This window comes from Capra hircus, chromosome 18 (assembly GCF_001704415.2).
Source record: "Capra hircus breed San Clemente chromosome 18, ASM170441v1, whole genome shotgun sequence".
NCBI lineage: Eukaryota > Metazoa > Chordata > Mammalia > Artiodactyla > Bovidae > Capra > Capra hircus.
Genome location: NC_030825.1, coordinates 40,300,627 through 40,317,606, shown reverse-complemented (window position 1 = coordinate 40,317,606; position 16,980 = coordinate 40,300,627). Strand labels below are relative to the sequence as shown.

General features: G+C 42.0%; 1 protein-coding gene across 1 annotated transcript in view; it reads right to left on the bottom strand.

Moving 5' to 3' along the window:
- The window catches only part of PKD1L3 (polycystin 1 like 3, transient receptor potential channel interacting), an 82,097-nt gene that overhangs the window by 56,788 nt on the left and 8,329 nt on the right, over positions 1-16,980 (bottom strand). The window contains exons 4-9 of the mRNA XM_018063159.1: positions 10,545-10,594; positions 8,656-8,904; positions 4,234-4,365; positions 2,156-2,323; positions 418-545; positions 196-322 (exon numbers count right to left, since the gene is read on the bottom strand). Of these exons, the coding sequence (XP_017918648.1) occupies positions 196-322; positions 418-545; positions 2,156-2,323; positions 4,234-4,365; positions 8,656-8,904; positions 10,545-10,594 (854 nt within the window). The remainder of the gene's footprint in view (positions 1-195; positions 323-417; positions 546-2,155; positions 2,324-4,233; positions 4,366-8,655; positions 8,905-10,544; positions 10,595-16,980) is intronic.

The following is a 16,980-nucleotide window of genomic DNA, read 5'->3' as shown; positions in this document are numbered from 1 at the left end:
AACCTAGAAGTCTGTTTAATGCTCCCAACCTCTAGCAGGGGTCACGTTTAAGAGTCCTCCATTCCTGTCAGCGTGAAACAGAAATTAGCACACATGACTTTCTCTCATTCTGTCTGCTCAGCCTACACTTTCACCCAAATGCCTACAGCCATCACATCCCATGTTCATTCTGATCAGAATCAATTTCATACTCACTTGGACATCAACTCCTGGGTGTTTTTTCAAGAGCTCCTCCAGGGCGGACGCTGATGGAAAGCCTAACCTCACAGGAGCTGGGTCACCGAGGGTGTAAGAGCTCAGAGGCAATGTTGATATGTTTTGCCTAAAGAAAAGAAGTTGAATGGAAATCAATTGCTCTCTGTTCCCTAAAAGTCCAAAGTCTAAAACGAAACTCCCTCTGTCCCTCCCTCCTGTTACCTGCTCAGCATCAGGGCAGCAGTGGAAGAGGTCAGAGTCACCTCAGGCTCAGCACACCGATTCTGCTGCAGAAACGTCTCCTGGATCCTCCCAAGGCTCAGCAAGGACATTTTCAGCATATTTTCTACCTGCGTTTAGAGAGAAACATCAATACCAGGTGACTCCTGCAACCTCGGTGTACTGTGTTAGTGAGATGATGGTTTGAGAGGGAGGAAAAGGGGACAAGGACCTTGACAGCGATGAAATGAAAGGTGACAGTCACTGGAAGGACCCACAGAGGGCACTTGCCATCTAGCCAAGGACGCATTATCCTTTGCATCATCTAAGAGGGCCACCCAGGGAACTATTTCTTTGACCCATGACATGAGATGCCTGAGACCTGCTTATGATGAATGTTTTCTAAAAACAGGTGTTTTTGGCAATGAAATTACACATATAAATCACCCATTTAGAGTATATAATTCAGCGTTTTTTATATTCTCAGGGCTGTGCTACTATAACTACCATCTAATTGTAGAACGTTTTCATCTTCACTAAAATAAACCCAGAACCCAGTGGCAGCCACTGTCCATTCTCCTATCCGCAGCCCCCACGCCCGCTAGTAGTTACCTTTGTTGTTCAGTCGCTAAGTCATGTCCGATTCTCTGCGACCCCATGGACTACAGCACGCCAGGCTTCCCTGTCCTTCACTATCTCCCAGAGTTTGCTCAAACTCATGCCCACTGAGTCAGTGATGCCAGTGAACGATCTCATCCTCTGTCGTCCCTTTTCCCTCCTACCCTCAAGTAACTTGTTACCTTAGCAGGAGGTAACTACTAAACTACGTTCTGTGTCAACAGACTTGCCTCTTCGGGACCTTTCTCATACATGGAACCACGATCTTCTATGTTTGGCTGCTTCTACTTGGCATAGTGTTTTCAAGGCCCATCCGTGTTGTAGCTTGTACATTTTTGTTGCTGTTGTTGCTAGGTAATATTCTATCAGTAAGGACATGCCACACTTTACCTATCCATTCATCAGACCATGGGCACTGCACTGTTTCTGTTTTTTTGGCTACCTGGCTATTTGAACAATGCTATGAACACGAGTGTACAAGTTTCTGTGTGGACCTATGAGGGTACATACCAAGGAGTGAAGCTACTAAGCCTCATGGTAATTCTCTTTTTAACATTTTGAGGAACCGTCAAACCGTTTTCCAAGGTGGCTGCATCATTTTACAATCCAACAACATATAAGTGTTCCAGTTTCTCTGCCTCCTTGCCAACACTTGTTATTGTCTGTCTGTCTAGGTGTGAAGTGGGATCTCATGGTGGTTTGATGTGCAGTTCCCTAGTGACGAGTGATGTTGAACATCTTTCTAAGTGAAGGGTAAAAATAATTTATTTAGTGGAATGTTTACTATATGCCAAACCCTTCACTGAATTCACTAGGTTTCAGCACTAGGTGTTTTTGGCTCAGTGGTGGGGCGGAGAGAAGACTGGGAGCAGGCTTAATGGAGCAGTCTCCTGAGTGGTGCCTGTTTAGCTGGGCTCTCTAGAGGTCTGGAGAATCCCAGAGATGGCAGAGCCTGGTGGGCTGCCGGCCACGGGGTTGCACAGAATCGGACACGACTGAAGCGACAGCAGCAGCAGCAGCAGCTAGAGGTCTAGGGAAAGGCCATGTTGATGCCTGATCTGTCAAGATGAAATGTCTCTAAACGGAGTTGGCCACTGGCACACACTGTACCCACCTGCTCAACGCTATGGCCATGTCTTGGCCGACTTGATTCACCAGCTTTCATTACATTGTTGAGGGAGTGGAAGAGGCAGACAGTCACAGGTGTTCTGGAGCCTGGGTTGCTGCTGTTCAGAAATGGGCTCTGCAGTAGCTGCTCATTCAAGTCTGTAAGGGTATTGATGACCCTGACCTGGAATTTCAGCAGACACATACACATCTCTGCGCTGTTTATGACTGCTTTAAATCTGGGTTCTCCTTATAAGGAGTTCTGTGTTCTTCACACACTTCCAATGCATTTTTATAAGAAGCAATATTACAACTTGGCAGGGAAGGAACATATATTGTTACACGTTACCTACAGGAGGATGTGTGTTTCTGGTTATTCTAAGGAACCAAAACAACCCTTTTCACTGTGATAAGCAGATCAAATATCTAATTAACAGAAGCTTAAAAAGAAAAAGAAATGCTGAGGAAAAGAGCAATGCTGACAGAAATACCAAGTAGACTATCACTTTATATTTAGGGCCTCCAAAGCACTAAAGACAGACTTAAAAGGGAGATCAAGGAGCATTTCTAAATGAAACAGAAAACACCAATTTTCCTTTCTGTGGGTTGTTTGCAAGTAAAAAAAAAAAAGTCAACTAATAAGGTGAAGCTAACTGACAGATGTTTAGTGAATATCCACTGCAGTTATAACAATTTTCGTTTTGAAATGTTATTTTCAAAGTTACATGTATTAAAGACCTCTGCAAAATAAAAAATGCAACAAAATTTAAAAGACTTGTTGCTTAAATATCAGCAGCTTATATAACAAAAGTTAATATCAATAGTAAAGCTCTCTTATTCTTAACAAATAAGAAAATGACCAAACAACCCGAAGAGGAAAAATGAGTGAAGGACATACAGAAGCAATTCAGAGGACAAATAAAAATGGCCAATAAGTATATAAAATGATGTCTGACCTCTTTAGTGATCAATAAATGCTTTTCTTTCTTTTCTAAGCCTTTGAAATTGGCAAAAGTGAGAGTGTGAGGACGTGGCTTGTGAGAACGTAAAATGGTGCCTTTTAGGAGGGCGATTTTGTCATTGATTAAAAATTTAAGAGTCCATCAGTTCTGTTTCTCGCTCTCTATCCCAGAGGGATGTTTGCATAAGCACTCAAAGATGTAGGAACATGGATGTTTATGGATATGCTATTTGCAAGGGTAAACAAATGAAAAGTATTCAAATGAGCATCCAGAATAGTGAGTTCACGTCTGTATGCTGCTATGAAAAGATATCCATGACAGAGTATTAAGTAAAAAAATTAAGAAGCAGAAAAATGTATATATTAATAATTTAACCCCATTTTTGTTAACACCAAATAGCAAAGTTATATATGTATAGACAAAAGTCTGGAGAGTTAACGCATAACAAATTACAGAGAGTAACATCTAGAGAATGAGATTGGCAAGAAGGACCAAGATGGTGAAGGTTTCTATTTCTTACTTAATGTTTTTGCTCTGATTTTTGAGTAATAACCACATACTACTTATGTAATTAAAAAGTCTAAATAAACCAACCCAGATTGCACCTATGTGCTTATAGCAGAATATTTCAAAATATAGGAAATGGAAAAGAAGAATTTAAAATTCTCACTAATCCTACCACCTTTATTTACTAACGTGTAAGAAGTAGAAAAGAGGCATGAGTAATCGGGGGAAGTAACACTGGCAAAGATGGCCGCCATAAATACAAATATCACGGGGTTTTCGATGCCTGCTTCAAGGATGTCCGTCTCTATCTACCTCAAGAAGTGGACCTATTTTTGTCTCCCATGATTTCCCCTAACAGATGTATCAGAAAGGCAGTAACCTGATAAACAGACGAAAGAAAATAAACACAGCATGCCTGAGAATGTCACCACTGATTATTCACAATCTTCCAATCTGAAGGTATTTCAAACACCTGCTAATATTTGAATCTCTACAAAATACTTTTATAATGTTAAATTCTGCACAAGGCACAATCTCCAGATGATCTATTTTCTATTTTATTATTCTTTTTCTCTTTTTCATTTCCTCTTCATACCTCCCCCCGGCCAAGTCGTCCTCTACTTACCTGAGCTGACTCAGAAAATCCTGGGATAAAGGCTGCCAGTCCCTCAAGGATCTCGCAAGCTTTCTGCAGTTTGTTGTGAGTTCGCAAACCAAGAACTGCTTTGCTAAAGTTCCCTGTTATCTCATCTATGACCTATTGAGAACAAAGAGTTTTCTCAAAATTATTTATATAAAATTACTGCACTTTAGTAGTTTCAGCCATTGTTTTAACAAGAGTTGACTTTTGACACTATTACAAACTCTACGAATCAGACTCTCCACAAGTTACTATCGATACTTTCACAAGCTGTTCTGCAAATAGATAGAATTTATTTTCACCTCTTTATACACCAGGTTATACAATGACAGATCCAAGGATAAATGAAGCTGGAAATAAGACTTATAAGAATAAGCTGAAGTCTCATGCCATCATCAAAAGTGAGGCTCACACCTCCTAGAGTAATGCAAAAAAAAAAAATCAAGTTGGACCTAATTAAACTTAAAAGGTCTTGCACAGCAAAGGAAACTATAAACAAGGTGAAAAGACAACCCTCCAAATGGGAGAAAATAACAGCAAATGAAACAACTGACAAAGGATTGATTTCCAAAATATTCCAGCAGCTCATGCAACTAAACACCAGAAAAACAAACCCAATCAAAAAGTGGGCAAAAGACCTAAACAGACATTTATCCAAAGATGACATACAGATGGCTAATAAACACAAGAGAAGATGCTCAACACCACGCATTATTAGAGAAAAGTAAATCAAAACTACAATAAGATATTACTTCACACCGGTCAGAATGGCCATCACCAAAAAATCTGCAAATGCACGCTGGAGAGAATATGAAGAAAAGGGAACCCCCTTGCACTGTTGGTGGAAATGTAAATTGATACAGCCACGATGGAAGACAGTCTGGAGATTCCTTAAAAAAAAACTAGAATAAAACTACCATACGACCTAATAATCTCACCTGTGGACATACACCCTGAGAAAACCATAACTGGAAAAGACCCATGTACCCCAATATTCATTGCAGCACTATTTACAAGAGCAAGGACATGGAAGGAACCTAGACATTCACCGACAGATGAATGGATAAAGCAGCTGTGCTACATATACACAACTGAATATTGTGCTTAGTCACGCAGTCGTGTCTGGCTCTTTGGGACCTCATGGACTGTAGCCCATCAGGCTCCTCTGTCCATAGAATTTTCCAGGCAAGAATGCTGGAGTGGGTTGCCATTTTCTTCTCCAGGGGATCTTTCCTACTCAGGAATTGAACTGGGATCTCCTGCATTGCTGGCGGATTCTTAACCAGCTGAGCTACCAGGGAAGTTACCACAACGGAATATTACTGAGCCATAAAGAGGAATGGAGCTGAATCAGTGCTAATGAGGTGGATGGCCCTAGAGCCTATTATACAGAGTGAAGTAAGTCAGAAAGAGAAACAAATACCGTCTATTAACGCATGTATATGGAATCTAGAAAGATGGTCCTGATGAGCCTATTCACAGGGCAGGAATAGAGATGCAGACATAGAGAAGACTTGTGGACATGGGGAGGCGGGGAAGGAGGGTGGGGCAGAAGCAGAGAGTAGCGTGGACACGCATGCACTACCATGTGTAAAAGAGACAGCCGGTGGGAATTTTCCATATGACTCAGGGAACTCAAACCGGGGCTCTGCGACAACACAGAGGGCTGGAGTGGGATGGAAGGTGGGAGGGATGTCCAAAACAGAGGGGACGCATGTATCCCTGTGGCTGATGCATGTTGATGTCAGGCAGAAACCAACACAATATTGTAAAACAATTATCCTGTAATTAAAAATAAATCTTAAAAAGAAAGGGTCACATGGAAATAAAACTAACTCTTCCAGGGACTTCCTTGGTAATTCAGGGGTTAAGGCTCCACGCTCCTAATGCAGGGGCACAGAACTGACCCCTGGTCAGGGAACTAAGATGCACACTGCATGGTGGAGCCCAAAAAACCCAAACAAACCCAATCTTCTCTATTTGGAAGGATATTTCATCTCTCAGGTTTCCCACCCTGTTTATTTCCCTCCGTTCAAGAGTTCATGTTCGAGAAGGTAGTACCTTAAATACCGCTTGGCAGGAGGTGGAGGCAGAAAACCTCTCTGAGAAAACAAACCCAGAGCACTGGACCTGCCTCAAAGCTTAAGAAGTCATTGCTTTCAGACTGGAGGTCCAGCCCTGAGATAATCTCTGTTTATACCAATGACTTGGTCCAATTACCAGAGAATATTCCACTTGCAGCTTAATTGAATCACAGTCAATAAATCTTCATTAAATGCCTACTGTGTGCTGCCAGACTCAGGAATCAGAGCACCTCCAGTCAGCTATGGTCCTACCCTCATGGACCATATGATTGAACAGGGGTCGGGGAGATGCCCTGGAGTAGGAAATGGCAACCCACTCCAGTACTCTTGCCTGGAGAATTCCCTGGACAGAGGAGCCTGGTGAGCTACAGTCCATGGGGTCGCAGAGTCAGACACCACTGAGCGACTTCCACTTTGTTATCTGCACTCCTACATACTTGGCCATTAGATCTTTTTTCTTTATCTAAATTGCTAACTGAATGTTACTGATCTGTAAAAGTACAATTAGCTTTGGTATAGTAACCTGGTATTCAGCAACGCTACTAAATTCTCTTAATATTTATAGTCATTTATTTGTAGACTCCTGGGGAGTCTACACTTCAGATTTCCCTTTGTTTAAAGAAAACATGTCTGTTGAAATGACTGTAGGTACCCCAATGTTCAAATGTTCATCGCAGCACTGTTTATAATAGCCAGGACATGGAAACAACCTAGATGTCCATCAGCAGATGAATGGATAAGAAAGCTGTGGTATATATACACAATGGAATATTACTCAGCCGTTAAAAAGAATTCATTTGAATCAGTTCTGATGAGATGGATGAAACTGGAGCCAATTATACAGAGTGAAGTAAGCCAGAAAGAAAAACACCAATACAGTATACTAACACATATATATGGAATTTAGGAAGATGGCAATGACGACCCTGTATGCAAGACAGGAAAAAGGACACAGATGTGTATAACGGACTTTTGGACTCAGAGGGAGAGGGAGAGGGTGGGATGATTTGGGAGAATGGCATTCTAACATGTATACTATCATGTAAGAATTGAATTGCCAGTCTATGTCTGACGCAGGGTGCAGCATGCTTGGGGCTGGTGCATGGGGATGACCCAGAGAGATGTTGTGGGGAGGGAGGTGGGAGGGGGGTTCATGTTTGGGAACGCATGTAAGAATTAAAGATTTTAAAATTAAAAAAAAAAAAAGAAAAAGAAATGACTGTAGGTTAGTTTCTCCCCAGGGGAATACAATACCAGCAGAGACAACAGTGGACATCTAGCTTCCATTAACACTGAGTGCAGGTTCGGAGCAAACAGGATTCCTCTTCAGCAGGGAAGTGTTTGCATGTAAGTAGAGCTTGTGTTTAAAAAAGATGGGTAGAAGCAGGATAATTTTCTTCAGTCAAAACTGTCATGGCGGCTTTGCTTTATCTTAAGGTTTGGGGCAAAGGGGGAAGAAAGATTAAAAAAAGAGTTGAGATGTTGAGTAGGAGGAGCTGTCAGAAGGGTTTGCTGCTCCTGAAAAAGTGGGGCAGGTGAATAAGGCTTCCTCCTCGCCTGAAGCACTAAATGGAATATCATTAAATAATAAGACTTTAAATCCTGAAGTGTGTATAAAACCCATTGTGGAATATTTCCATAGACTTGCTTAGCTCTGAATTGGGATACAGGCTTGTCTGTTAGGAGAGGAAACCTTTTCCCTTCTTCCCTTCCAGTTTCTTCAGCTGGGCTAATAATTAAGCCAACATAAAACCTATTAACAACAGAGAAACAAATATAATTACGTATGTATGGGAGTCCCAAAGATGGGAGTTTCACAGACAGGCGACTGAGGTTCAGATCCCATCCTGAACTAAGAAGGGGCCAGGGGTCTGGGACTTCGGAGTGGAGGAAGACATTCAGAGAAAGATGGGAAGGGGAAAGGTCTGGTAAATGCATGCTTGTCACACCACATAGAGAAGTTTTTCTAATGTAAGAAAATTGATCGTGGTAACATTAATAGCTCTTTTCCTGGTTCGAGCTCCTAATCTAATTTCTTTCAGGCGGTGAAGTAGGAGGTAAAAAGTTCTTCTTGAGTCTGTTGGGCCTTAACTGTCTTCAGCTTGAGATAATCCAGGTTGCCACAGTGGCACGTTTTGGGGCAGCCTGCCCTGAACCCCATCATTGTCAGGCATTCCTATGTTCTGCTCAGGGGTGAAGGGTGAAAACAGCTCCTTCCTAGCAGCATCTTCTTGAAGCATCACCACATAGAAGGAAAGGGTAAAAGAGGGCTCTTTCAGGGTCACAAGGGTGACCGGCTGTGACTTCAGTTTTCCACACTCACCTGATCAGGTGCATTCTGTAAGGGTACTTGTGGGTGACTGGTGAAGACACTTGGGTGTGAGTCCTCTTTGGGGCTTGAAGTTATTTCTTCCAGAGCTTTTCCAGCACGTGTTACAGATCCAGGCCCGGGGAGCTCTGGTGTCAGAGGGAGAGGCTTGCTGGTAGGTGCCGCCGTGACTGACACCCCCTGTGGTGTGACTTCAGGTGGCACCGAAGGAAATAGGCTGAGATGATGGCACAGAGTCTTGGACTAGAAGATAAAAATCCGCAAAGGAGAAGGCTGAATATGATTTTCCTAAATGATGAATAATTAAGGCAAGTGCTTCTAAAATTGCTCTAGAATCCCCACATCCTGTATGATATTAACAGGCATTTCTCTCAACAAGATCCTGTGCACAGTCTTGAGAAAGTGGCATACCGTATTATCCTCTTTAAGAGCCACAATTTGTATTCCTGTGCTTACTGTCACTCATTCACTAAATTATAATTAAGCATCTACCATGTGCTAAGTAATGTTCTGGGGAACCAAGGACACAGCAGTGAACAAAATGAGCCAAGTTCTTGCCTCATGGAGCCTCCATTTTCATGGTGGTGACAGATACACGATTCGTGTACTGAATCAAGTTAAAAAAACATTAAAAAAAAGGTAAGCAGATGAAGAGGAAGGGTGCTCGGCTGTCAGGAGAGGGTGTTCTTGCTGACAGTTGAATGAAGTGGGGAGAGGAAGCTCTGCCAATGCACTGGAGAAGGACAGCTGAGGGGTGCAAAGGTCCTGAGGCCGCAGCTTGCTGGCTTTGAGGAACGAGGAGGCTAGATGAGCAGAAGTGGGGACCGGGGTGATCAGGAAGCCCCTGGGGGTGGGGGTGAGGACAGCACTGGGGTGAGGCCAATGACAACAGGGTGAGTTTACTCAGTCTGAGTGGGGAAGATGCTAGGGGCTTCGAGGAGCAGGGGCGTGATCCAATTCTGCTCTGAAGGACTCCTCGCACTGCTGGGTTGGGAACGGGCAGGAAGGGGCCAAGAGGTGGTGGATGCACAGCTTAGATGGGAGATGACGGTGGCGTGGGCTGGGGTGTGATCGCAGTGCAGATGCTGAGGCCTGGGCAGCTGAAAGGCTCAGAGAAGTCCTACAGGCATAAACCTTTGCTTGTTTTCCTTCTTTTAAGCAATGCTGGTTGTTATTTTACAGAACATCACTTGGGAGATGCTGCTTTAAATAAAGGGTATTTACTTCATCTCTATTTTCCTTCTTTCACGCTGCTAGAAACACATATTTTGCAGTTAATATTAGATCAAGTAAATGTGCATCTATATTTAGACAATATAGGACACAGCAGCAAGAAGGCTGAGAAATTTCTTGGAGGTAAATTTTTGTCGGGGGTGGCAGGTATGCTTTGCTGCACAGCTTGTGGGATCCTAGTTCCCCAACCAGGGTTCAAATCTGAGCTCCCTGGAGTGGAAGCATGAAGCCCTAACTACTGGACTGCCATAGCAGTCCCTTGAAGGTGAAATTTTATAGATTATGCAGAGTTCCTACCACTGTTTTCCTTTCACTCAAATTTCTTTTTCCTTAAAAAATTTTTTTTAAATGTTATTGCACAGCATATATTTTGATAAGATGCCACAAATCCTGTCTGGGATGAAGTAGGGAATAAATCAACAACCGACCAACAAATAATTATACCAACATCATAGCCAAAAAGGCTTTAAAATTTTCTTTAATAAAGCATCCACCAGACCTGATTCTTTGCTGCACCTAAGTACTTTCCTTTCCTTCTTCGAAAACTATATCCAGAGCCCTCTAGGAGACAGAGGAGAGTTCTGGCAGAACCCACCAAGAACGACGAAGGGAGCCACATTTCAAGATGTGCACTGTGGTGAAGTACTTACCGTGTTAGCCTGAGCAGGCTGGTGACATGTGGTTGAAAGATGAGTGTCTCCTATAGGAAAAAGAGTTGATTATGTTCAAGGGAAAGGCTTAGGATAGAAATATTTCTATTTTGCTTGAAGATTATTTGTTTCTAAAAACAATGCAAATTGTTTTATGTAGGAAGCCAAAGTGCTCGTTTCCCACTGTTGCTCCATCTGTAGAAAGCCAGATTCCTGGAGCAGAAGCATCACATTACTAATGTCTCATCTCTTCGCTTACTCTTCCAAGACCCAGATCCTCTGTATGAAAATATCAGATCAATCATAAAGTTGCCAGAATATAAATATTACCGCAGAAATATCGGCCTCATAATTTTACCAAAAAAGAGCTCTTATTCAATAAATCAGAACATATCTCTGACAGACTTTAGGAAATGATCATTTACAGCAGTTTATCAGATCACCGTTAATGTTTTTATTCTCTTTCCACATTTTTCTAGTAAGAAAACTGTTATTTGAAGGCAGTATCTGGATATTACCATGCTTATTTGCTATGAACTTAAGTTGATTTCTTTCAAAGCATGAGTGTCTGGACCCATGCACACTGACCTGACCACAGCAAGTCCACTTTGCCCTCTTTTCTTTTCTTAGAGCACTCCCTTTGATGTTCATAAGGCTGGTATGTACGCTTAGCAGCAAAATCACCGCAGCTACCACTACTGGGGCAGGACACGGTTCTGAGATGCTCTTCGGATCAACTGCCCTGTTTTTCTATCAAGATGAACAGAAGTAAGAAAGACTGAAGAAACTGAATTCTGAGTCAAAGACCTGAGGTCCAGAGCTGGTTTGCCTTTTACTGAGACTTATGATGAAGCCTTAATGACTTAACTGCTTAGTTTTCTCATCTGGAGACTGGATTTAATAATATCCCGTGACGTGAAAGTTAAAGCAGTACATGCAGAGTTGAGAAAAACATCACCTCAGAGTAGGGCCATTAGGCTGACAGCTCGCTGGGAACAGGAAACTGACATAGAACATCAACTGCTGATCTGAGAAGGGGTTATGACCACGAAATAAAACCAACAGGCTGCTAAACTTAAGAGTGATCCAATTCTTGGTCTTAGACAAATGTCTTTTGACAGATCTTGCCTTAAGGGAAAAAAAAAAAAAACCAAAGACTAAAAGGGAGCCTATGAATAGCACTTCAGAACCCGGAAACTGACTCCAAAGGACTCAGAGGAAACGACAGCTCTAAAAATCAACAGCAAAATCCAGAAAAATATTTCAGGAGGCTGTTTAACATCCTTAATCGAAACAAAGTCATTTTTTGGGGGCCATACATGGCAGCCCACCAGGCTCCCCCGTCCCTGGGATTCTCCAGGCAAGAACACTGTAGTGGGTTGCCATTTCCTTTTCCAATGCATGAAAGTGAAAAGTGAAAGTGAAGTCACTCAGTCGTGTCCGACCCTCAGTGACCCCATGGACTGTAGCCTACCAGGCTCCTCTGTCCATGGGAGTTTCCAGGCAAGAGTACTGAAGTGGGGTGCCATTGCCTTCTCCGAATGCAACAGAAAGAGTGATAAATAGGAAACCATCTTTTCACTTAGAAGAATGACAGGAAAGATATGGAGGGTAGAAACCAGCAGGAGAGCACACAGATAACTGGTATTTCTCAGGGTGTAAACCAACGCAAATGAAAGAGAGGGATAAATGGGTAGAAGAGAATAAAATTTTCTTGAACTGAGAAAGATGTATATATGCAACATCACATTCTAGGCAAAAATCAGTGAAAAGCAATCTAAATGCATGCTAAGAAAATTTCTGTAGTACAGGATTAAAAAAAATTCTACAAGCAATCTGATAGGGTAAAAAAAGGCTACCAGGAAAAAAGGTGGGGTGGGTAGCTAGCCTTAGCCTTAGTCTTTTCCACTATAGCATTAAATGCCAAAGAACAAGAGAATGATGTCTACAGAGTTTTGAGGAGAAGACTATGAGGAAAGAATTGTATCACATTCACTGCAGAGTGTGTTGGCTATTCTCTCTTCCCTTTCTTTAATGGGAACCTGGTAGCCCAGCTAAGGACTACATTTCCCAGTCCTCCCTGCTCTATGGTGCAGACATGAGTTCTGGTTCTGGCCAATGGGATATGAGAAGTAACAGGTGCAATTTCCAGGCTATGCCCTTAAGGGAAAAAGAAGAAAGATCAGCCTCCTGTCTCCCATCCCTCAACTTTCTCGTCTCTCCTTCTCATTTGCTAGAATGTGAACATAGAATTCTGGAAGAAGAAACAGCTTTTATAGATATGAGATAGATGCTACAAGTTGATGGCAGAACAAGGAAGCACTTGGGTCCTGTCAACCAAGGATCTATCCTTTCAGCCATAAAGTTCTTCTTCAGACTGTTACGTAAAAAAGAAATGAACTTCTGTTTTACTTAAGCTACCATTTTGGCCTCTGTTATAGCAATTGATCCTATGTTTTAACTGTACACTCTGCTAACATATGTCTCATTGATGTTAAAGTAATGAGATCAGGCTCAAGATGGAGTCACTCACGCTAAGCCCCACATTAGCAAATGGCTCTCCCAGGGAAGGAAGGCCATGCTCAACTAGTCAGCACCCACCTGCCCAGCACAACTTATATAACAGAGCTCCAAGACTTCCCCTTGCTCCACATAAGGGAAGCAACCCTGTTTTAACCAACCAGCAAATGCCCAGTATAATGCCCTTGCTCCTGCTCATTTCTGTCTATAAAAATCTCTCCCCTTGTAAAGCTCTTCAGAGCTCCTATCTGCTAGAGTGAATGTTGTCATGAGTCACTGAATAACAGCCTATTAGATCAGTGAATTGTCTGGGGAAAATCTTCCTTTAACATTGGGAAAGATATACCCATCTGAATGCAGAGTTCCAAAGAACAGCAAGGGGAGATAAGAAATGCTTCCTAAGTGAACAATGCAAAGAAATAGCGGAAAACAATAGAATGGGAAAGACTAGAGATCTCTTCAAGAAAATTAGAGATACCAAGGGAACATTTCATGCAAAGATGGGCACAATAAAGGACAGAAATGGTCTGGACCTAACAGAAGCAGAAGATATAAAGAAGAGGTGGCAAGAATACACAGAAGAACTATACAAAAAAGATCTTCATGACCCAGATAACCACGATGCTGTGATCACTCACCTAGAGCCAGACATCCTGGAGTGCGAAGTCAAGTGTGCCCTAGAAACCATCACTACAAAAAAAGCTAGTGGAGGTGATGGGATTCCAGTTGAGCTATTTCAAATCCTAAAATATGATGCTGTGAAAGTGCTGCACTCAATATGCCAGCAAATTTGGAAAACTCAGCAGTGGCCACAGGACTGGAAAAGGTCAGTTTTCATTCCAATCCCAAAGAAAGGCAATCCCAAAGAATGTTCAAACTAACACACAATTGCACTCATCTCACATGCTAGCAAAGTAATGCTCAAAATTCTCCAAGCCATGCTTCAACAGTTCGTGAACTGAGAACTCCCAAATGTTCAAGCTGAATTTAGAAAAGGCAAAGGAACCAGAGATCAAATTGCCAACATCTGCTGGATTATAGAAAAAGCAACAGAATTCCAGAAAAACATCTACTTCTGCTTTATTGACTATGCTAAAGCCTTTGACTATGTGGATCATAATAAATTGTGGAAAATTTAAAGAGATGGGAATATCACGTCACCTTACCTGCCTCCTGAGAAATCTGTATGCAGGTCAAGAAGCAACAGTTAGAACCAGACATGAAATAATGGACTGGTTCAAAATTGGGAAAGGAGTACACCAAAGCTGTATATTGTCACCCTGCTAATTTAACTTATAGGCAGAGTACATCATGAGAAATGCTAGGCTGGATGAAGCACAAGCTGGAATCAAGACTGCTGGGAGAAAGATCAATAACCTCAGATATGCAGATGACACCACCCTTATGGCAGAAAGCAAAGAGGAACTAAAGAGCCTCTTGATGAAGGTGAAAGAAGAGAGTGAAAAATCTGGCTTAAAACTCAACATTCAAAAACCTAAGATCATGGCATCTGGTCCCATCACATCATGGCAAACAGATGGGGAAACAATGGAAACAGTGAGAGACTTTATTTTTGGGGGCTCCAAAATCACTGCAGATGGTGACTGCAGCCATGAAATTAAAAGACGCTTGCTCATTGGAAGAAAAGCTATGACAAACCTAGAAAGCATATTAAAAAGCAGAGACATTACTCTGTTGACAAAGGTCCTTGTAGTCAAAGCTCCAGTAGTCATGTATGGATGTGACAGTTGGACCATAAAGAAGGCTGAGTGTCAAAGAATTGATGCTTTTGGACTGTGGTTCTGGAAAAGACTCTTGAGAGTCCCTTGGACTGCAAGGAGAGCCAACCAGTCAATCCTAAAGGAAATCAGTCCTGAAGATTCACTGGAAGGACTGATGCTGAAACTGAAGCTCCAATAGTTTGGTCACCTGATGTGAAGAACTGACTCATTAGGAAAGTCCCTGACACTGGAAGAGACTGAAGGCAGGAGGAGAAGGGGACGGCAGAGGACGAGATGGTTGGATGGCATCACCAACTCGATGGACATGAATTTAAGTAAGCTCCAGGAGATGGTGAAGGACAGGGAAGCCTCCTGGCAAGCTGCAGTCCATGGGGTCACAAACAACTGGACACGACCAAGCAACTGAACAGCAACACTGGGAAGGCTCAAGAAAGACTCCTTTTGATTATTCACAAGTTTCCAAGATACCTCCACCAATAGCTCTTCTGTGAAAAAATAACTGGAATAGAGGCGAGATGAAATTAATCACTAGAAGTGAAAAGTCATGGTACCAAGTGGTTGGTGACAAATACAAAACCAGTTAAAACAGAAATAAGTTCTAAAGGATTGTTGGATACCTGGCTGTGATAAAAGCAAGAAAAAACTATTCTTAAGAGAAGTTCTTGTCAATTACAAACTGGAAAACTGTCATCTATAAGGATTAAATCATCTGCAGCTGCAGTTGCTGATTTTCAACACCCAGTGAAAGGAGTTCAGGATGCAGAGCAGAAATGAGGCACTCTGTGCTCTGGGGAAAACTGGCAGGTCTTCAGACAATTAGATATTTTTGCAAACTGATTTTATGAGCCCAATTCTGATATCTCCTCATATTAAAAAAAACACTCCTCATATTAAAAAAAACACTCCTCATATTAAAAAAAATCCTGCCGGGTGATGACTACTCTTGTTGCTAGCAGAAACCTTCTGCAAAAAAAAGAAAAAAAGTGCTTGATTGCATGTTCTTCCCCTTCACCAAAATCACATATACTGACCTTGCCCCCTACCTCTTTGACACAGTTTCTTAAAACTAACTGAGATGCTGTCTCCTGGGCTATAGTCCTCATTTTGCCCCAAAGAAAAACTAAACTCACAACTTTCATGCTGTTCTCCTTTTAAAGTTGACACTGTATAATTATTTAATATAACTATAACTTGAATAAAACCCACAGTTATACTAACAAGATCTAGGGAATGAGGGTGGGGGGTGGAAATTAACCTGTACCATGTTCCTTTAAGCAGATGAGAGTTCAAAGAGACTGTGTCATTCCTGAGTCTGACAATTAGAAAAGCATAGGCATAGGAATGTAGACACAACTTCTTGAAGATAAGGAATTAAAAACTATTGAAAAACAAGATTTCAATAAAGGCAAAAGTAACAAGGAAGCATTAGAACAAGAAAGCACAGAGCAAGGCAAGAATGACACCTGTTACTTAAAGAAAGCCAGGGCTGCCCTGGCGGCTCAGTGGGAAAGAATCCACCTGCCAATGCAGGAGACAACAGTTCGATCCCTGGTTTGGGGTGGAGGACCCGGGTACGAGGCAGCTAAGGCCCTACACCACAACTCCTGAGCCCACGTGCCACAGAGGCTGTGCACCCTAGAGCCTGTGCTCTGTGACAAGGGAAACCACCGCAGCGAGAAGCCTACGCACCGCCACTAGGAGCAGCCCCCGCTCTCTGCAGCCAGAGAAGAGCCTGTGCAGCAACAAAGCCCCAGGGCAGCCAAAAACAATGGGAAAGAAAGAAGATGATAACCCACTATATGAATATTCTCAGAGCAATTAGATGCACTGATGTGAAACTTAGTAAAGTGACACAAAATTTTTTAAAGGCCCACACATCGAAAAAACACAAGACAATCTCTTTTCTCAACGAGGACATTTTTTAAAAAGTTATTTTTGAGCAAATGTGATGATATAAACTTGAAGGGTATATGTGAGACATCAAATGTACACTTAATTAATAATTTAGTTTTACAAAGGAATAGTTAAAATCACTTTATACAAAGTAGTATATAAATTTAGAGGCTTTGCTCCATTTGAAACTCAAATTTCAAGACATAGCTTTATCCAAACTTCTCAAATGCATCTTCAACATCACTGCTTTAATGATAACCAGAAGAAATTTCAGAATTAAG